The sequence below is a fragment of the Juglans microcarpa x Juglans regia genome, chromosome 1S (genome assembly GCF_004785595.1).
Source record: "Juglans microcarpa x Juglans regia isolate MS1-56 chromosome 1S, Jm3101_v1.0, whole genome shotgun sequence".
NCBI classification, from domain to species: Eukaryota; Viridiplantae; Streptophyta; class Magnoliopsida; order Fagales; family Juglandaceae; genus Juglans; species Juglans microcarpa x Juglans regia.
In genome coordinates, this window is record NC_054595.1 from 2,076,145 (window position 1) to 2,098,300 (window position 22,156).

Genomic DNA, 22,156 nt, shown 5'->3' on the forward strand with positions numbered 1-22,156 from the left:
TCCATGACAGTACCGCGCGCACAAGATCTTTAAAATGGTAAATTACCTTAAAAATTTAAATTTCTTATTTAGTGTCAGTTATTTCATATAAAAATGACTATTTTTTTTATTAAAATAAGTCTATTTTCATTATAAATAATCATTTTCGTTGCAAGTAATTCGTCATAAATATTCATTTTTCTTGTAATGAACTTTTCTAAGAATACAGATAACATTATATTCTCATTATATCATAATATACCATGCAATTAAAATTATTTGTATAAACTCTCAATTATAATTAACATGATTATATATAGGATAAGATAGGAGTACTCCTATCATGTATTGCTATTCTGAAAGTACCGAATATATATAATGAGCCCTGTTATAACCATCGAAAAAGTAGTCCGAATGAGTTTACCGAATAGTACATTTCACTTTTTTTTTCTTTTGTTTATATATTTTTTTAATCATCATAAACATTTAAAAAAATTAAAAAATTCACAAAATTATTAAAAAATACATTCTTAATCACTAAGTAAAAAAAAAAAAAACTCATTCGATCGGGATACTATTTGGATCCCGAATTCAGGACCCAAAGCATTTCTGATATATAATATTACTCTTTCATTTTTTTTCAACCATAATAATATGGACTCTGCTACACTCACATGGTTTCTTACAAATAATCCTCACCGAAAGGAAAATGGTTTTTTTTTTTTTCTTTTTTTCAATCATTTTTTTAAACACTTTAATATTTTTAAAAAAATATAAAGAAAATCACAAATTCATTTAAAAGCACTTTTTTAATCATTAAATAAAAAAATAAAATTTAATTTCGGTAAAAAATTTCGGTAGAAACTTTATGTGGAAATAGTATTTTCCTAATAATATTGGGTCAAAACTTCAAGGAAGAGCTTAAATTAAGCCTTGGTAATCAGAAGAGGCCATGCATGCAGTAGGCCGAGTACCATCAAACGAGGTCCTAATAATTAATATTACAATCATAGACCAAACTACGTACCAATTATTAAAGCTAGCGAGAGCAAATTCGTGAGGTTTTACTAGGAATTAAGCAATTATATATCTGCCCCTTCTTCTTACTGATCATGATCATCACCAACGTCTAACGTCGCCACACAGAAAAGCAAGACATTAAAGACGCCTCCAAGAAAAGAATTACAGGAGCCATTAATGCTACCATGAGATAATTTGTTCTTACACTTGGTGCTCTTCACCAGTACGGCCTTCTGCTTCTCCTTCAACCACCTCTTTGTTTTCTCCGTCAACGTCTCTTTCTTGCTGAAAGTATAGCTTCTGAGATACCTCTGCCTCGAAGCAAAGCTCTCATGGTAGACATATGCTCCACTAGTGTTGAAAGGAGAATGACGACGAAGACCCGTCGTCTCTGATGATGTCTTCTCGTACTTCATGCTTAAGTTTCTTAAGAACTCTGCGTCTGCTTCAGGCCATTTGTAAAGTCTCACGAAGCTCACTTTTACTGGGTCTTGGGCGTCTAAACAACCCCCAACGCAGCTTGAGCTTATCATCATCATCTAATTTGCACCTTATCTCTATGCCTTGATCACAGTACTGCTACTCCACATTGAAAACCAATAAATAGTACGAACTAAGAAGACAAGAAGTTATAAGTAACTAGCCAGCGCATGCCTACCAAGAAGTTTAAATATTGTTTGATTTTTCATGGAGGTCAAACTTGTGAACTAGCAAAGGAGATACTCTTTATTTATTTATTTATTTTTTTTTTTTTTGGGACTGCAGAAATTCAAGAATTTTATATGGAGTTAGATCAATTGGTTTTTCGAAGTCTTTTTAGAGCCAAAGAGATTCTTTTACTAAAATTTGTTTGAAATAAGTTGATTTTTATATTTGTTTTTTGGGACTTGGGAGACATATAGATGGCGACCTAGCATCCATGCATGTGGCTCCGCGCGCCACGGACAGACATTCCGACGACACACGAAATATATATGGCTTTTCTCTTTGGATTCTTGCAAATATATATCTTTAGTTATTTTGTCTAGCTAGCTCCTTGATTGTCTTGTCCAATTCCTTGGTTTGGTCTTTCCTCAATCTTTGTGTGGAGTGTATTTTTTCAACTGGTTCTCAGCTTTGTCTTTACATAACATCGAGATATATAATAAACCAAGCTAAAGCATACACAACCATCAATGCGAGCATTCTTCTCTCCCTTGTATTATGCTCCAAACTTTTAACTCTAATGTTCAAATTCAAGATCCCGATCTTGCATGTATATCATGAACTGAAAGAATTGGATAGAAAATGGTCTGGTTTTTCCACACCAAGCTAGTATATGCTTCAATTTAATTTATACAACAATGCAACATACACTTGGTATAGAAATATACAAATAATCATCAAAGTAAAGATAATTGCAGCATATATATCATGTACAACTAAACACAATCACATAGTCTCTCATTGCAAGAAATTCTGCTTTTTACTCCAATTTTAAGGCCTACACAACGCCGCAAAAGGTTGTTACCATCCATTCCTCATTGACGCTAGGTGGACGGTACGTACCACTGCGTCTCAAACAGTTTTTCACGTCGAATTTATTAAATACCGTCGCAAATATGCAAACTATTTCCAGTGTTATATGTCGCCGCTAAAGTTGGATAGGATAGACGCAAATGACGTTGAATATGGTAGGAAAAACTCAATAATTACGGTGAAGTGATGGTGTCGTAAAAACTAAATATCGCCTCAAATGAATTCTCACTTTTTCTAGCACATGTATGTCATCACAAGAGAAATTTGTTGCCGCAATGGGGTAATCTTTTGCAACACTATAGGATCCTAAGTTCTCACAATTACAAGGAAATTCGCATAAAAAAAAATGAATTTATTTGCGTCGATAGCTTTTATGTCACAGATGCTTTGGACGGTAGTTGCTAAATGGTCCATGTTATGCCTTTCCAACAATCACCAAATATTAAGGCTCTGCCTCAAATTTTAGGCTACAAAAAAATCCAATCTCCTTGCCACAAATATTTCGCCGCAAATGAGTTATTAACTAGCATTGAATTTCTGATCGGGAAACTATGCTTGATATGTTTACTGTGATAGGAACATAAATAGTTCATAAAATGGCTTAAATAAACATTAATGTTTTAGTTTTATTTTTACGAACCGTGAAATTGGTCATAAAAAAGTTCAGTTAACCTCAAATCATTTTCAAATCAAAATTTCAATTACATGTAAACGCAATGCCAATTACTAATCATTACACATATAGGCCTAATACAAAAAGTCAAAATATGTACACATATCCCATATCTACTAAAAATACACTGCTTTCATTTAGAGTTCATCTCATCTATATATGCATGGAAAGCTATTGAGAAGTGTTTTTTTCCACATACATATGAGTCAACTAAAGTATCAACATATATACATAGAATGTACCTAAACAACATAAGGCAAGCAACTTGTTAGTGTTCTTGGCACAAGCTTAGTACTGCTATATATGTGTAGACAACTTCAGCATATGCTATGCACACAGCATATGAGTCGTTTCTTGATTGAAGCATGGTCAGGATTTGCCCAAGAACCTTGGATCCCATCTTTTTTTTTTTTTTTTTTTTTATTTTTTTATCACCCATCAGCTTTGTGATTGCTAAAATAATATATTTCTGCATACATTTCTTCTTACAATTAAGTAAACCAAGTAATATTAAAGGGAATGAAAGACTAGTAATCCAACATGTGAATGAAAGACTAGTAATCCAACATGTATTAAGTTGTTTAACTAATATCCTATACAATGTATGTCACCCCATTAGATTGTTAAATAAACAATCAATTCAAAATATCCCTAAGTATTAAAAAAAAAAAAAAACTGCTCAAATAAATTTAACTCTTATGATCAAGTGTACCAAAAAAACATCCACCTAAACATGACATTCATAAGTGAAGTTTATTTTGACAATACAAATCATTTCCTATTTTCATTGCTTCATCCCCAAAATCAATCTGAAATAGAGCAATACTATTTATATGTCTAACTTGGTTGCCCAATTTTATGATTGATGAAAATCGATGATGACATTAATTTAATCTTTTCATTTTTATGAGATTGGGAGAGTTAGAATATTGATAAAGTTTTTGAAGATTTTTTATGATGCTATTGTGAGACTTTCTGGCTCTTTGTAAGTCACATTTAATGTATATTTCAAGGAGTTTTGCGGCATCCAATTACATTTGTAAAAAATCAATTAAAGTAATGATGCAATGTTGAAATGTATGGCAGCGAATATGAAGATTAAGTATGACAAATATTGGGGATCAATCGAAAAGACTAATTTGATGATAGTTAATGTTGTTGTTCTTTATCCAAGATGCAAATTTAGTCTTTTACACTTTTGGTTCAAAAAAAATATATGGTGGTAATTTAGTTGAAGAAATGATTGCAAAAGTGAAACAATTAATGATTGACATTTACGGAGAGTATAGTGTTGTGTATGGATTTTTAAGTGGAGTTTCCTATTCTGAGCCTCCTTCCTCAGTTGATCTTAGTATAATTGATTTTGATTCTCAACAGAGTTTTTGGATTGAGTATGAGTGACAAATTATTGATCTAATTTTATGAATAAATCGGAGATTGATCAGTACTTGGAACATGGTTATGAGGCATGAGCTCCAAGTTTTGATATCTTAAATTGGTGGAAGATCAATTAAGTAAAGTATCCTATTTTGGCAAGAGTTGCACGGGATGTGTTGACCATTCCTGTTTCTATTGTTTTTTCTAAGTCAGCCTTCAGTGCAAGAGATCGTGTGCTTAACCCATTTCGTAGTTCACTATCTCCAAAAACATTCAAAGCACTCATTTGTACAAAAAATTGGTTGAAGGATCTGATACTTATTGATCTTCGTGCCTTATTGGATAATATTGAAAGATTTGAGGCGGAATTGAGTAATAAACTTATTTCTTATTTACATATTTATTAAAATTTTTCATAATGTTTATTTTTATATCATTTAATAATCCATGTGTTTTTTTAGAGTTTGATCCAAAATCAAGCTTTATTTATGTTGATGATAAGTAACTCAAGGCTTTTGGTCTAAATGATGGTATGCTTTTCATTTTCACTCATTTGTTAGAGAAATTAAACCACTTTGTGTTGACTTGAATTATTTGATATGCTATTATTGATTTGGTGTTGACTTTTTTTATAATGGTAGATATGGAGGAAGAGATGGAAAGCTACTATAATTTGATCATTAGATGATCCTTAATCCTTTATCAGTTGGTGTTCATATTTTATAATTTAGATAGTTTTTGTAATAGATGGTTTTTGTTTATATATATATATATATTATTTCTAACTGTATTATGTTGAAAAGAAGACCAATAGTAATTATCCCCCCACTATGGCATGTAACATGCAGAATTTAAAAAAATAAGAAAAAAAGAAGAAGAAAAAGAAGAAAAAGAAAAGAAAGAGACTCGACCTGTACCATATGGGTCGGGCTGGGTTGGCGCAAATTCCAGACCCGGTTGTTTACCATCAGGTTGCAGGCCTAACTATAAGTGTTCCAAAGATAAATGGTGCGTGAGACACACCCCACCCTTCGTAATAATGAGCCGCTTCTTGGAATTTATAGATTGTTGTCCTAGGATTTTGCTGGTACGGTGTGTGTCACCTAGTGATGACCAGAAGGTTGTCGATCGGTCATTGTTCATCATAGAAAATGAAAACTATAAAAGAAATACCAAGTGGACATGGACAGAAGGAAATGAGGGTGTGGAGAATACAGAAATGGGATTTAGGTATTTGGGTGTTTGGAGATAGCTAAGAGAGAGAGAGATATTCTCTTATTAGCATTTTGGGTTCAGAAAGAAAGATTTCATTGGGAGTTCCATATCTGTTCGATCAATGATTCAATTATCAGGAATAAACCAAGTGAAAAAAATAAGCATTCTGAGATCGGTCATTGGCTTTGATATGGAGCAGTGAAATTGAGCATGGGGCCAAAACCTCTTGGTATATATAGTAATAGAAACTGGCCTAGCATTTGAGCCCATGATGTTCATGTCTTGGAATCCAATAGCCGGGCCTTACATGGAAAACAGGCAGTTCCCAAACTTGTACCGGTTAGCTTCGACTACTACAACCTCTTAACCATACATGAATAGATTAGATTATCGGCCCATGGAAACAAAGACGTTCGCGGTTCGACCTTGACTTGGGATGAAATGCTAGCGTTATGCTTAACACGCGTGACATCATGTAAGCCAGACGCTCCCAATGAGGAAGGAGTACTTTCAGGCTGCATGCATGGGAGAGGGGTAATTAAACCTAACCCAATGCAATTAAAGCTTGAGAAAGTCTATTATGCCACTCCACTATGACCGCTCAATTTGACTATTGGTTAAATTTTTTTTTTTTTTTTTTATTTAGTGGTTAAGGAAGTAATTTTAAATGTATTGATATATTTTTTTTATTTTTTAAAAATATTTAAATGGATTAAAAAAATATAAAAACAAAAAATAAAATTAAAAATAAAAAATAAAATTACTGGACGGCACGCCCAGTTATAAAAGTGGGGTGGCCTTGTACTCTCTCCATGATTCCCATCCCCTCGTAAAAAAAGGCATGCATGCATGCATCTAGCTAGCTCTGAATTAGGCCTAGAATTCCCATTTTACGTCGACTGAGGTGGGGTGGACCAAAACCCAAAACTCATAATGAACCGAAAAACTCGGTTTAATAGCTTGGTCCTGCTAGTTTAAACCTAGCTCAAAGAAAGCATGCAATTGCATGCATGAGTTTAATTTGAAAATGCATTGTCATTTTACAAGTCAAACTTAATTAAACAGTACCCAAACAAACCAATAAATAAAAGAAACAGAAGGACCGAGCTAGCGAGTAGTACCACAACAAACAAATTAAAAGACATGAGAAGTGCATGGGTTGAACAGTACTTCGATCTATTTTTGTTTTAATTTGTCTAATATTTTATATTAATACTAAATTAATGGAACTGCTTTTTCATACAAAACATGAGGAGCTAGTGATCTAATTATGATCAGGATGATCAGCATCATTAATTATGATTGTTTGATCATCTACTAGAAAATGCTAATGGCCTTTTGCTAGCTAATTAAGACGACAACTTGCTTGTTTTGTTTGTAGTTTTGTAGAGAATATAAGAGATTTAATTAGTGGAGCGCCTGATGACAGAGCGTTAGGTGAATGGTTAATTATATAAGTGATTTCTGTAGACCCCACGTAGCTGCAAGCATTAATTTGTTAATTAATTGTATTTACAAAACTGTTTAGTTATGTTCAGTTATTTCTTGTAAAAATAATTATTTTTTACAAAAATAATTATTTTTTATTAAAATAAATTTATTTTCAGAGTTAATAGTTATTTTCGTCACAAATAATTCATTACAAAATTTTGTTTTTCTTATAATGATTTGTGGTAGCAAGTGCCCTTACTTTACGTGGTTAATTAAACAGCAAGGGATTGAAAGAAGACATATATAATCGTTGGGGAGTACTGATTATTTATAATGCCATGGAATTTTGAGTGAGTAAACTTCAAATTTTGGGTAAAATGACACCACCAACGAGTTAGATATACTTTTTTAAAAAAGTTGCATATTCTTTCCCATAAAAAAAATATTATCTTAACTTTTATGGAAAATTGATCATGTAGAAATTAATACTATATATGCATTGTTACAAAGGAAAACTTTGAGACCACAACAAATCTGAAAAACTAATGATTATGGGAAACTAATTATATATATATATATATATATATTTTTTTTTTGAGGATCTAATTAATTAAATTCCCTTTTTTTTACTTTTCATGTATAATATTGATTTCCATAGCCCAATTATAAGCCTTTGATAATGAATTGCTGATCAATAGTACTACGCACTTTGTTACGTATTAATAAGGGAAAACTTATCATCATGACTGGCTTTGAATTATTTGAATATATATATATATATATATATATATATTTATATATGAGATAAGCTTGAATATAATTTCGGATGCCATTTTAGTTTGAATATAATTTTTTTTTTTTTTGTTCTTTTTAATAAATCATGTGGTACTACGTAATTTTATTTTAAGAAGACCGTCTGAACGGTAAATTTTTTATGACCTAATAGCTGTACAAGTCTTTAATTTGTATCATGTATATTCATTTGCTAATTTATATGTATGTATCTACAGTACTACTCTGATTGGAATTTATTCACCTTAACGATGATCGATCTGTGTCTTAACTCCGAAGGTAAAGCTTTATTATAAAGTGGAGTGCTTACAAAGTTTAGAAACAGTTCTATATTTGCAATTATAATAAACTTTGAAAAATGATGAACGAACCAGAATGCAGGCGCCACTAGCCGTAATGTGACTGCTGCAGATTATATTCCTCCAAGACATTAATTAATGGGGTTTCCTTTAATTTGGAAGCTTTTCAAGAAAAAGAAATTCGGCATATAGACTCGAGCCTAACCATTTCTTCATTGCGCCAACCACAACAGTAGACATCGCCATCAGATATATACACATTCGGCATTTTGTGTTTCGAATAACATGGAGAGGAAGAGAGAAGAGAGGTAGGACAGTGACATACGATGCAAGGAAAGGATAATGGCGGCTTTTAAGAAAAGAAAAAAAAAAAAAAAACAAAATGGTCGGCAGAGAGTGGTTTGCTTTCGAATGGAAAAGTGATTCCATCGCATCGATCTGAAGGGACAGCTATCTAGCTATAGGTCATCATCTACCCACATCCACGGCTAATCAAATCACTTAACTTACATCGCACATTTTTCTCGTTAATTTGCCTTCAACTTGCATCATTGCATACGTAGTCGGTTCCAAATGCACATTGCAAGGTGACCAAGTCATATATATATGTAACCTATTAGAGTTATGTGCTAGAGTAGCACATGTATATGCTACATTAATGGTGGAATCCCAAGCTTGATATATTTATGTATTAGGATTCTGAATAGTATTTTTACTCCCAACACTTTCTACAATTTCAAAAAAATATGCATAATTTTGGCGAGAAAATAAACATAACTTGTAGACTCCAATCTATTAAGATCCCGTTTGGATACAGAAACCGTTCATCTTATCTTATCTCATCTTATCATTACAATTTTTTTAAATTCTCACACAAAATATAATAAACAATTCTTTTTTTCAAATCTAAAAATAATAATAATATTAAAAAAATAATATTCTAATAATATTTTATTTAAATTTTATTTAAAACTATCTCATCTCATCTCATCTCACTATTCAAATTGAGCCAAAATGTTAAGGCAAAAAAACTGTAAGGAATCTTGACATGATATTTGTTTAATTATTTACAATGACTCATTTTACAATAAACTAATGTGATTGCAACAACCCTTGATAAAAATACTTTTTTTTTTTTTTTGCAGTTTAAAGTTTTGCATAAATATGATACCCTTTATCTAAAATACTCAATAATTAATTATGGTAAGTATACCAATTTCTCACAATCGAGATGTCATTGCGTGGATATATACCGATTGAGTAAAGGGACAGATTAATTTTTAAGAGAGAAATTATATTAGAATTGAAATAAAGGTTGATTTTATTATATAAAACCAAACTATCGCATTTCATCTCATCTTATAAGCATTATAGTTTTCTCAAATTCCTATATAAAATATAATATATAATTTAATTTTTTAAAATTTTAAAACAAAAATTATATTAAAAAATTATATTATAATAATATTTTATTTAATTTTTAACAAAATATTTCATTTCATCTCATCTTATCTGAACTGCGTAACCAAACGAAACTTATTTACAACTCCCAAAACTTAAACCGTTAAGGAGAGGATAACATAAGTGCATTACTTGGACTTGGTCTAGGACATGGAGGAAGTTCATAATTGTGCTATCTTTAGGTAATATTTTACCGAAATTATATATAATTAATCATAGACCATGGATGAGGGAGAGAGATCATGACGTTGGATGGAAGTAACATAGTGGTTAGGACGCATGTGATGGGGTTTTAAAGTTGTCTCTTGACACATCAGATCTAACTACTTTGAATTAAAAATATATTGAGACTATTACCGCATTGCATCACCAGCCAATTATATAACCATACATTAGGCATGATTTGTTTGCATGCTGCATGCATGAATCATTTATACGTGAAAAAAAAAAACAGTATTATTAATAAAAGGAGAAATACAATATTGTTTGTAAAAAAAAAAAAAACATTGTAGGCCGTTAATTTGGCCACGTGGCAAAATCATGTTGTGGTGTTAACATTGGGTCCCTCTGGAACTGAACCACACCACTTGGAGATGGGGCTGCTGGTAATGCAAAGGAAAACAGAGTCGCGGTTCACTGTTAAGTAAACAACTGAATGGAAGATCCCAAAAAATGGACCCTTTTTTCTCTTGGTGATGACGCTTTTGTCAACCAGAAAGAGAGAGATTCAATGGGGTATTTGACATTTAGTGGAAGTGTGGTGGAGAAAGGGTAGAGGATAGAGGACCCACAAGCGAGAAAAGACGGTAGTGTTAGAATCAACACAACTCTCCCCACAGCATCCAGATTCAGCAGTCGTGTTGGCTTTTCGTTTTTACCGTTTATTTTTCTCCTCTTATGCGTAGGATCCAAGTCGTCCTCCACTCCCATCTACTCTTTGGTCTCACCCTTTTCTTTTTGTCTTTATTTCCTCGGTTTCTCTTTCTAAGGTGTTTGGAAGGGTCACTGCTTCGCGAGGCCAAAGGCAATCAATGTTATGAAAGATAACATCTTTTGGTGTCTCTAATTCTTCTTTGGTGGCTTTGCATTCATGGGTGTTCAGGATTTTATCTGATCGAGATTCATCAGATTCTATTGTCTCTGCAGATTCTTAATTTATCTGGAGCGAGTTTCTGGAACTTGGTATTTATCTTTTGACTTCGTTTCATTTTTACCTGTTATATTATACATTAATGAACAGTATCAATCTGGGAGACTATACTTTCTTCATAATCAATAATTGGATGGGGTTGTTGGAGGTTGTATAAATAGAGGGTCTTTGATGCTGTTTGGCTGATTTCTTAGTTTTTTTTATTATTTTATTTAGGCCGTTGTTTCCGCATCATATTTGAAAATTGAGGAATCGAAGCGTTTGTCGGAAAATTTGAATCTGTGGTGGGTGATTCAGTTGTTCTTTGATTACCTTTTTTCCCCAATATGTGTAGTGATCTTCCTCAACTTCTTCCCCAAATAAGTAGAGTTCTTTTATTACTTGCTCTGAATTTTTTCATTGGTGAGGGATAGAGTCATTTTGTTTAGATTGGATAAATATATATTGCTGGTTGGACATGAGAAGAATTCTAGTTCAGAAGGATTAGTCTCTTTGATATTTTCCAAATCTTTTGTAGACCTTAGCTATGGTTGCTGTTTCAGGCCAGTGAACTCTGAGAGAATGACGATTTTGGTATTTCCCTCTAATATCCCTTTCTCGTTATAGTTTCTTTAAATTTCAACTTAACTCCTTTTAATTCCTCAGTTGCTCAATAGAACTACTGCCTCAATTTCTAGACTGTGTGTCCCATATTAAGACAAATCATTTTATCATGCATAGTTTTGGTTTATGTTCCTCAATCTCACTGCAAATATGGTTACTCGTTCTTAGATTGCCATTACCTTCCACTTTATTTTTTATTTTGTTTTATTCACCTTTATATTGGAGATGCCTGTTCAAGAGTATGCTTTACGATAGAACTTCAATTGAACGCAGAAGCCTCTTCCATATATTAAACTTTACCAAACAGTAACAGTAATTCTAGATTTTCATCCTCTTTGTTGGCATCTATATGAACTTCTCAAACAATTGTATACATAAATCTAGGGTTTTACGAGTCATCTGCAATGGTCAGAGAGGTTCTATGTACCTATCAAATTTCCTTTCAGTGGTCAAAGTATGCTGCTCTAAATCAAATGAACAACTTTGGTGCAGGGAAAAGCTTGCCAAGCTACTGGCAAATAACATTTGATGTTATGGGTTGGCTGACCAAGATTCTTAAAGGTTCTAGCTATAAAGGGCAATATCATGGGAAATATCATGAAGAAAGAAATTGGGATGAAGCTCGTAATTCAGTGGTAATCATGGATTCTGCTTCTTATGGATAGCTCAATGGTCCTGCACATCCATAATATTTTTAAGCGAGCCTATTCTTTAACAGTTGGTGATTTGTTGTATAAAATTCACATATTACAAGATCAAATTCATGCTGGTTCTCAATTTTTTTATCGATTAAAAAAAAACAACATTTGTAAACCTGCATAAATTGGAAGTGTTTACATTAAATTATATGGAGCCTGTTTATCTTATTGTGGAAAACTTGAATGCAGGATGAACTGACAGATATCGAGAAAGAAGAAATTGATTGTGCTATTGCACTTTCCCTCGCAGAAGAAGACCATAAAGGGAAAAAAGTGATTGGTAAGTTGCACGGTTTGTCTGTGTTGACCTCTTGCATGTTTCAAATCTGGGTAGGTTTGTTCATGATTCTATTAAATAAGAGTGGTAACTCAGCGATATAATTACCTTACAATATCACATTGAAAGATGTTTGCTATGAAGTGCAATGTAATACCTCAATTTCTTGCAATGTCCACGTGAATTGTTTATATATGCCCATATGTTGGATCTTTATTTTCTATCAGATGGTTATATTCATTCTTGTTAAATCATGTGTTATTTCTGTATTTTGTTTTTCTGACAAAACTGGTCATAAGATTTTTTTATCATTAATATGCATGAATGGAATAAGAGAGTACATTTTATGATGTATTTGATAAAATTTGCACTCTTTTGCTCGCCACTGCCTCATTCTTCCTCCTCTACAGGTCAGGTTTCCCTCTCAATTGCTTAACATATGTTGCTTGCCAGATTGCTCCAAGTGTGAAAATGCTGTTGATAGTTATTCCATGGGAATAAATGAATGCATAAATGGATGCACACAAGCCATAATGAATAGTGACAGTCTTCTTAAACAGTATTACATAATTCTTCCAGGAGTTATCTTCTGATGCAGAACTTACATATATGGAAATAAATGGTATCCTTGACCCATCTTTTACATTCTTTTCTTAGATGATGATTCTCAATCAGAGGAAGATGAACATCTTGCTAGAGCTCAACCCGAGGAAGATGAACATCTTGCTCAACCCGAGGAAGATGAACATCTTGCTAAAGTTCAATTGGAGGAAGATGAACAACTTGCAAAAGCTCTTCAGGAAAGTATGAGTGTGGAGTCCCCTCCTCGATATGATAGCGGAAATATATTTCAACCTTATCCATTCTTCTCGTCTGGTGGATACAGGTATATGCTGTCATTATGCCATCTGTGGTACACTATTATCTATATGCTAGTTGCTCTAATCCTTAGTTTGCTACGATTTCAACAAGTTCAATTTAGCAGCTTCAAAATAAAGAGAAAGCTAGCAAGAAAGTAGTATTGTTTGGACTGATAACTGCCCGGTAAATGTCGATGGCTGAGAATTTGGGATGAGGTTGAGAAATTATTGGGAAAAGATGTTGCATGTGTAAGAATTGTGTTAAGAGGATTTTTAGGTTGCAATATGTACAGAGAATCATGGTCATTGGAGTTAAACTTTATTTGGATTGCAGTGATGGGACTGTGATAGATTTCTTTTTTTTGCATATTGGAAAGGGAAACTTGTCATAAGAAAGGTGGAGATGCTTGGGGCAATGAAAAGGCCAGTGCCTCTTCACATTATGTGTAACATTTGGTGAGAGAGAAATATTTGTACTTTTAATGAGATAGAGCTGTATAGGAACTCTCTTAAAAGCACTCTTTTATCTTATTTGTTTGACTGACTGGCTGTGTGGCGATTATTTTTGGATTTTGTTACTCTTGAATTTTAGATTATATTTGCTAAACGAGTTCATAGAAATGATCATATATATTTAATCTTGTAAAATTTTCATAAAATCTTTATTAATTATCGTAAAAGACCAACAAAAAGAAAAAAACAGAGAAGATAATAAAATACTCAGGATTGCATTTCCTGGCAGTGAGCTAGGCTAACTTACCTAGGGAATCATGGTTGAGAAGACGAACTCAAGGCTTATAAGCATCATTCTCTAAAATGTTTTCACTTTTTCCTTCATATCATGTTCCAGCCATTTTATCAATTATCGCATTGCTCAGTAGCCATTTCTTTACAAATACTGTCGATATTAGCTGGTGACTTAATTATTTAATTGAAAAACGTATGATTTCCAGTTTTCTGAATGTTCGACATTGTGCAAGGATTCTAAAGAACATCCAACTGTTGGAGTATCAGAAACATGAGCATATGAAGATGTGCAAATTTATCATATTGGAAAAACTTATCTAAGAAACAGTAGCTTTGTTTTTTTATCTTGTAAAATTTGGGAATACCCCTGTAGTAACAGGAGATCACCTTCATTGAAAATACCTTAGGAGTTGTTTCACTGTGACCCTGAAAAGTTGGGTTTGGAACGTGTCATATAACTTCATGAATTTGCATGTGAAGATGTACTTATAGCAACACCTCTTGAAACTTGTTTGTTGGACAGAGAAAGGAAGCCTGACCTGTTTGTTGGACAAAACTATTTGCAGGATCTGTGCTGGCTGCAACACTGAGATTGGCCATGGACGGTTTTTGAGTTGCATGGGTGCTGTTTGGCATCCAGAATGTTTTCGATGTCGTGCTTGCAATCAACCTATTACTGATTATGAGGTGCTACTAATTCAAGTGAATTGAAAATCTAGCTTGGAACTAGATAACAAAATGCTTGAATTCTTGTCGGATTTCCTTTCCATTTTGGTGGTTCAATGATTATTACTGAGTGGGAAATCTTCATAATGACAGTTTTCTATGTCTGGCAATCACCCTTATCACAAATCGTGCTTTAAGGAGCAGAATCACCCAAGATGTGATGTTTGCAAGAACTTTGTAAGTCTTTTTAATGTTCTGTTATTCCATCAAGTATATGTTGCTTAAAATCCAAAATACCCAGATTTATTGTTCTCATTCCATCTTGTTTACTTGTGATCAAACATTATGTAAATCGAATCTGGACTATGATAATCTCAACAAATTAACAGCTGAAAAATAACTTAGAAGGTTGAGATTGGTAATAAATTTTTCTCTAATAAAATGCCTGTGCAAATTTTTTAGGCCTCTAGTTCAATTATTCAGAAGACATGCAGAGTCATTCATTAAAATTATTTCATAAATATATAAAAAGATAAAATCTCTGAATGGTGCCTTATTAGTTTTAGGCCTTGTTTGGATTCGAAGATGAGTTGAGATGAGTTGTGAATAGTAGTGAGATGTGTTGTGAATAGTAGTGAGATTAGTGAATAGTAGTGAAATGAGTTGAGATGAGTTGAGATGGGTTGTGAATCCAAACCGGGCCTAGTGTGAACTTTTGGAAGAAATTAGGATGTTTCTTTCTAAGAGTTTGGTCAAGCATGTTTAAATATGAGATTAGCAGACCTACTTCTGGATATGCTAAATTGTCTAAAGGTTCTTAGCTTTCACGGGATAAATAATTCTTTATGGCCTACATCACACCAAGTATTTGCTGCCCTTGATTGACGTAGCATGGGTGATTTTCTCTCTCGACCTTGAGGTGATCTAGGGTTATCGTGCATGGCGCTGGGCGCCGGCCCTGTGCCTTTGCCGGCTGGAAAAGAGATTGAAGAAGAGGGTTTGATTTGCAATTCAGAGAAGAGGGTGTCTACGAGTGAGGGTAACGATTTGAAGGATATATCAGTGAGTCATTTTGCAGATATGGTGGGATCCAATCCTTAGTTGTTGCCGAACGTAAATATACCTCATCATGATCCAAAATTTCAAGATGGTGAAATGTTCTTTGTTTTCTCAGAGGCTAAAGTGCAATTATCTGCTGAACCATTTCGTTTCTCGGTAGTTTTGAAATTCCTACGTCGACGACCTTCGCTTGATCATGTTTGGAGATTTATCAATAATCGGTGGGGTTTGAAGACAGTACCAGTTATTGGTCAATTGAAGAATCCACATAATGTGTTGGTTTGAATGGCTAAGGTTGGTTCGAATGGCTAAGGAAGAGGATTTTATCTCGGTGATGGCGAGAGGGAATTCTGAAATCCTTGGAGTTCCTTTTCGAGTTTTTCACTGGACTCCGGATTATGTGGAAGATGAGGATTCGCCATAGGTTCCTGTGTGGATGACTTTGCCAGGTCTACCTCCGAATTATTTTCAAGAATCAATGTTGCGTAGTATTGGAGATGGTTTTGGTAAATATTTGAAGAGAGATAACGCCACGGCTTGTGTTACTCGGCCTGAGGCGGCTCGGAATTGTGTTGAGTTAGATATCTCTTTGCCTTTCAGGCATTCATTCTGGCGGGGTCCTCCTCATGGGGCTTCTAGTCATTTTCAGGAAATTTTCTATGAAGCGGTGCCGAGTTATTGTGGATTTTGTCACAAACAGGGACATATGGAATTCAATTGTAAACGAGGTCGTTTGAATGCCGAGGTCAAACAGAAATATGTTGAAGCGGCAAGAGATGTTAATAAGAAGTTAGTAAAACAAGTTTGGAAGGAGGTGGATAATAAGGAGGAGGAGCATAGGCCAATTGCGCTGGTAGTGATTGGTGAGGCTTCAAAGTCTAGGCATGATGAAATTCTGGAGATCATACAGCCTCGTAGAAATTCAAAAGCTGGTAGATCGGAACAAATTTTATTTGTTTCAAAGTTGGGAGTGGCGCATGAGAATTGTGAGGATGTCATTAGTTAAGCGGAACTGGATTTGTCGAAGAAGGATCTTCTTGAGTTGCGAAAATCTGATGAGTGCAGTTCTAGCACTCCTATGATTCACCTGCATCAATAGATTGTGCAGGCTGGATTGCTGGAAAATTTCCCATCTGCCCAGGCACATGTAGAAAATTCAGGAAAGTGGTGTGATAGGGCTGATGAGGTTTCGGATGAAGAGGTACAATAGATTAAGGTTCAGTTTGGTCCCAGGAGTTCGCTGAGGGTGGTTGATGAGGCACTAAGTTAGGTGGGTTGGTAGAAAAAGAATTTTTTGCAGTCAAGGATTTGATTGAGGAGGATGTTCTTTGCCGGACAGTATCTGATGGGGAACAAGAGGGTGAGTTGAATGAATTGACTACAAAATTTTTTTATTCTGATCCAGAAATGCATGTTCTTTTGAAAAAGGTGAAGGTGGTTAGAAAAGAGAAATCTGTCATTGTTTTGGAGCGTCATACACGCTCTAAAAATCATTTGATTTTTTGATGAATATACTGATCTGGAATATTAGGGGATTCTTTCATCGAAAAGTAGGTTTCGACGTATTTTAAATAAAAGTCGGCTGTTGGTGGTGGCTATTTTAGAACCTTTTCTAAATGCTAATAAATGTAGTAGATGGGTGAGATGGTTGCATTTACCGTCTTTTGTGAATAATGCGGAAGTGGGTGGTAAAATTTGGTTGTTTTGGGCGGAAGAACTTGAGTTTGAGTTGATTTCGGTTTCAGACCAAGCTATTTCGGGATGGTTTTCTTATGGTAATTGTCGTGTTAACATCTTTTGTGTATGCCTGTTGTTTCCATGATAAAAGATTGGAATTATGGGAATATCTCAGATTGCAAGACTCTCAGGGGGTGCCATGGCTCATTGGGTGGGATTTTAATATTATTCAGAATGATAGCGAAAACGTTGGGGGTTTGTTACAGGCATCTCGGGCTAAAGCTGATTTTAATGAGTGCATTCATGATTGTGCTTTACTTGATCTTCCTTTCAAAGATAATCGTTCATCTTGGTTCAATGGTAGACTTGGAGGAAGGTGAATTTGGGCTCGATTGGATAGAGTGTTGGTTAATATGCAATTCTTGAATTTATTTGGGGATGCGAATATTAGTTATCTCCCGAAAACTTCATCAAACCACTCTCTGATGTTGACGTACTTATTCAGCTATAGAGAGGCTTGTGCTCGGCCTTTCAAATTTCTATGTATGTGGGGTTCTCACGATGGGTTTCTTCTGTTGGTGAGGCAGGTTTGGGAGGCTAATGTTGAAGGTTGTGCCATGGTTCAGATCAGTAAAAAATTAAAGAGGTTAAAAGGTGTTTTGTTGAAATGGAATAGAGAAGTATTTGGCCACGTTGAAGTTGAAATCAAAAGGTTGGAAGATAGGATTATTTGGCTGGAAGAAGAAGTGAGCAGGAATTTTTCTGTTCAGTCCGAAAATGAGTTAATGCATTGTAAACAAGAACACTTGAAGTGGGTTCACAGGGAGGCTTGTCAGAAGTCCAGGATTAAATGGCTTACGGAAGGGGATTCTAATACAAGTTGTTTTCATGATGTTATGAGAGTGAAGAAAAAAAATAAAAAAATAGAAAAAATGTCTCTTGACTATAGAAGAGTCTTGGAATTGGCTGATGTAGTGCATGATGAGGCTGTGGGTATTTTTCAGCATTTGTTTTTAACAACAAATGTTAATTTAGGTGTGCTGGAACTTGAGTTGCTGGTTCCTTCGGTGACAATGGAAGAAAATGTTTCTTTGTGTGAGATGCCATCGATTGAAGAGGTAAAAAATGCCCTTTGGTCTATCCCTCCTGATAGCAGCCAAGGTCCTGACGGGTTTTCAACTTGTTTCTTTATTATGGCTTGAGATATTGTTAAAGATGACCTTGTTGCGATGGCTAAGGATGTTTTTGCTAGACAACCTATTTCTACTTTTTTTGGGGCTGCACATCTGGTCTTGATTCCTAAGGGGGAGGAACCTGTTGGATTTGGACAATTTCGGCCTATTAGCCTTTGCTCGGTTGTGTATAAAATTATGACGAAGATTATGGTTGCTAGATTGGCACCTATACTTGAAAGAATTATTGCGCCGGAGCAAGCAACGTTTATTCCAAGTAGGAGCATTTTTTATAATATGTCTTTGGCTCAGAAATTGTCTCAAAGCATTAATTGAAAGGTGCGAGGTGGTAATATGATGTTGAAAATTGATATGGCATTCGAGATTCCAATGGTAGTGTTATAGCAAGTTTTGCGCACTCCTATGACTAAGCAACTAATACTATTGCAGAATGTAGAGAATTACTTGATGGCTTTCGGTTATGCAAAAGATTGAGATTGAGGGATGTTTTAGTGGAATCGGATCCATCGGTTGTCATGAATTGGCTTGCATCAGGAATTTGTCGACTTTGGTTTCTTTGGAATTTTTGGGTGGAGACCAAAGAGCTTGCTCATGAGATCAACGCTCATTTTAGGCACATTTTTTGCAAAACAAATATGGTAGCGTATTTTTTGGCGAAAGAAGGTTCTCATGGAATTAATTCAGAGTTTGATGGTTTGGAAGTTTTACAAAGCCGTTTGCGAGGTTTGATTCGTATGGATAGTTTGGGTATGCCTTCTATTAGAGAGAAATGAGCTTTATTTGTTTAGAGGTCTTTTTGAGATTTTTTCTGGAGGGCTTGGTCTGATTGTATTTATTTTAGCATCGTTTTCTCTTTGGTTGTATAGCACCTTGGTTTTGGGCGTTATTGTTTTATTTAGTAAATTTAGGTACTTGAGATTTGTTACCATGGTTTTCCTCTGCCATAAGTGATGACTCTTTAATAAACTCGGGATAGGGGGCCACTCTTGGACATGGGGTCCTCACTCTTTAAAAAAAAAAAAAAAAAAATTTGCTGCCCTTGATTGCCTTTAGTTTACTTAATTCTTTTTTTATACAGATCCCAACAAATTCAGCAGGTCTTATCGAGTATAGGGCACATCCTTTCTGGCTACAAAAGTACTGCCCCTCACATGAACGCGATAGGACTCCTCGTTGTTGTAGCTGTGAAAGAATGGAGGTCAGTTCTGCAAAACATAACACCACAGCACCCCCCCCCCCCCCCCTCTTCTTTCTTTCCTCCTCCTCTGGAAATTACTAAACCTTCAATAAAGCAGAAAGATGAGATGTGAGGACCACTTCCATTACCTGGAAAACATCTTTCAGAAACACCTACGAGTATCTGTTTCCATCATTGCCATTCATAATGCTAACCTTCCAATCCATGCAGCCAAGGGACACGAGATATCTGTTGCTTGATGATGGTCGGAAGCTATGTCTGGAGTGTCTAGACTCAGCCATTATGGATACTCATGAATGTCAACCTCTTTACCTTGAAATACAAGAATTTTATGAAGGTTTAAATATGAAAGTGGAGCAGCAAGTCCCAATGCTCTTGGTTGAGAGACAAGCACTAAATGAGGCAATGGAGGGAGAAAAGAATGTAAAGGCTGATGCATTTAGTTTTTCATAGATCAAATCTGCATTTTAATTTCTTTTGAGGGTGTTAATCTTGATTTTTATGTTATTTAATTATCTTATACTTTTTACTGTGGTAGGGTCATCATCACTTACCTGAGACCAGAGGACTTTGTTTGTCGGAAGAACAGACCGTTACGACTGTAAGAGCCTTTTCTGAGTGTTGAAAACAAGCTTTCTTTCCTTGTAATGGATCAGACTCCATAATTAGTTTCATTAAATTACCAGATCCTAAGGAGGCCAAGGATTGGGGCAGGCTACCGGATCATAGACATGATAACTGAGCCTTATAGGCTGAGTCGTCGGTGTGAAGTGACAGCAATTCTTGTTTTATATGGCCTCCCAAGGTACTTTTTCTCTTATTTGCACCTAGACACATATACTTTTGCAAATGATGATAATTGCTTAAGATTTTTGCGCATGACCAACGACTTCAACACATTCAGGTTATTGACGGGTTCAATCCTGGCTCACGAGATGATGCATGCGTGGCTCAGGCTTAAAGGTGGTTTGCCTGTCCTCTCATCATTTTTCCCATGGACAATAATTTGTGTTTCAGATGTGTTTAGCATTGAACTTACCCAATAGAAATCTTTGACAGGTTACCCCAATCTGAGTCCAGAGGTTGAAGAAGGTATCTGCCAGGTCTTAGCTCATATGTGGTTGGACTCTGAGATATATTCAGTATCTGGAAGTGATGTTGCCTCTTCATCATCTTCATCACCATCTTCCTCATCCTCATCATCCTCTAATACATCGTCAAAAAAGGGTAAAAGATCCGACTTTGAGAAGAAACTAGGTGAGTTTTTTAAACACCAGATCGAGTCCGATACATCATCAGCTTATGGACATGGATTCAGGTTAGGTAACCAGGCGGTGCTCAAATACGGTCTGAAGAGAACTCTTGACCATATTCGAATGACAGGAAGCTTTCCATAGATTATACAGTGATATTATCCTAGTTTTTTTTCCTCCCACGTGAATCAATGTATTGTCTTAACTGTCATATGTCATATGTAGTTCAATAGGACCCAAACCCATATGAATTCAGGAGAAAAATAAACGAGAGAACTCTCCTATATATGTGCAATTCTTGTAATCTCCTCCTGGTTCCATAATGATGCTACCTTGTACTCCTATATATAGGAACATAGTATTCAACGAATATATACACGTTTCTTCTCGTCTAGTCAAGACTTACTCAGCTAAAGATTCATCTCATCAGACTAGAATGTGGGTGATTGCTCAAATACAAATAGGACTTATTCTACTGATTGATCTCTTTAATTCTTAATAATAGTACTTTTTAAGGTGATCTATCAGCTGGATATGGCTAAATCTCAATCATGTATTTCAAAATAAATGGGATGACTTCTGTCACATTAGCATTTTATCACTTTGAAACTCCAATTCAATATGTTAAATATTCTAAATCTCTCTTCAGAGCCATATTTCCCTTTGAGAACCCTCTCTCACTCTAGAAAAAGCCTTTCTGAGTTTTGCTGGCTTCCTCCTCCTCTCTCTCATTCCCTCTTTTCTTAGTTTATTTTTCTTTCTTTAAGGTAGAAAAAGTCAGCACAAGAAGACTTTTAGGCCGCAAATTGTTTGGAGGATAGTGGCGATGTTGCTGAAATCACTGTGCATGATCACGCTCTGGATTACTGGAATTATCACCACCAGATCTTTTCAGATCTGACTTTTGTGACTAAAAATGGACAAACTTGTTGCTTTCACACACCGTCAAAGTCTATCAGAGCTGGTTCAAATTGTAATCCATCATTTTTCGTTCTTGTTTTCCTTATTGT

General features: G+C 34.9%; 2 protein-coding genes across 5 annotated transcripts; one reads left to right on the forward strand and one right to left on the reverse strand.

The window, feature by feature from the left end:
• Positions 1 to 887: 887 nt before the first annotated feature.
• On the reverse strand, positions 888 to 1,819 carry LOC121247004. Its single transcript, XM_041145335.1, has one exon. The coding sequence runs from the start codon at positions 1,536 to 1,538 to the stop codon at positions 1,083 to 1,085; it is 456 nt and encodes a 151-aa protein (XP_041001269.1). The 5' UTR covers positions 1,539 to 1,819; the 3' UTR covers positions 888 to 1,082.
• An 8,597-nt stretch (positions 1,820 to 10,416) lies between these two features.
• LOC121246272 (protein DA1-related 1-like) lies at positions 10,417 to 21,534 on the forward strand. 4 transcript variants are annotated; one of them, XM_041144377.1, is made up of 14 exons: positions 10,460 to 10,929; positions 11,132 to 11,199; positions 11,433 to 11,488; positions 12,011 to 12,153; positions 12,406 to 12,496; positions 13,151 to 13,379; positions 14,667 to 14,787; positions 14,920 to 15,003; positions 19,774 to 19,893; positions 20,104 to 20,316; positions 20,432 to 20,494; positions 20,580 to 20,698; positions 20,798 to 20,856; positions 20,953 to 21,534. In XM_041144377.1, the coding sequence occupies exons 4-14, from the start codon at positions 12,052 to 12,054 to the stop codon at positions 21,288 to 21,290; spliced, it is 1,539 nt and encodes a 512-aa protein (XP_041000311.1). In that variant the 5' UTR covers positions 10,460 to 10,929; positions 11,132 to 11,199; positions 11,433 to 11,488; positions 12,011 to 12,051; the 3' UTR covers positions 21,291 to 21,534. The 4 variants fall into 4 exon arrangements, with proteins under 4 accessions (XP_041000312.1, XP_041000311.1, XP_041000313.1 ...); XM_041144379.1 differs by lacking the exon at positions 11,433 to 11,488; XM_041144380.1 differs by lacking the exon at positions 11,132 to 11,199.
• The last annotated feature ends 622 nt before the right edge of the window (positions 21,535 to 22,156 follow it).

Bases quoted from the DNA above. Each gene is read 5' to 3' on its own strand.
- LOC121247004 (XM_041145335.1), bottom strand. From the start codon at position 1,538: ATGATGATGATAAGCTCAAGCTGCGTTGGGGGTTGTTTAGACGCCCAA.
- LOC121246272 (XM_041144378.1), top strand. From the start codon at position 12,052: ATGGGTTGGCTGACCAAGATTCTTAAAGGTTCTAGCTATAAAGGGCAA. The intron at 13,380-14,666 runs GTATATGCTGTC...AACTATTTGCAG, and splicing joins TTCTCGTCTGGTGGATACAG to GATCTGTGCTGGCTGCAACA. The intron at 20,857-20,952 runs GTGGTTTGCCTG...AATCTTTGACAG, and splicing joins TGCGTGGCTCAGGCTTAAAG to GTTACCCCAATCTGAGTCCA.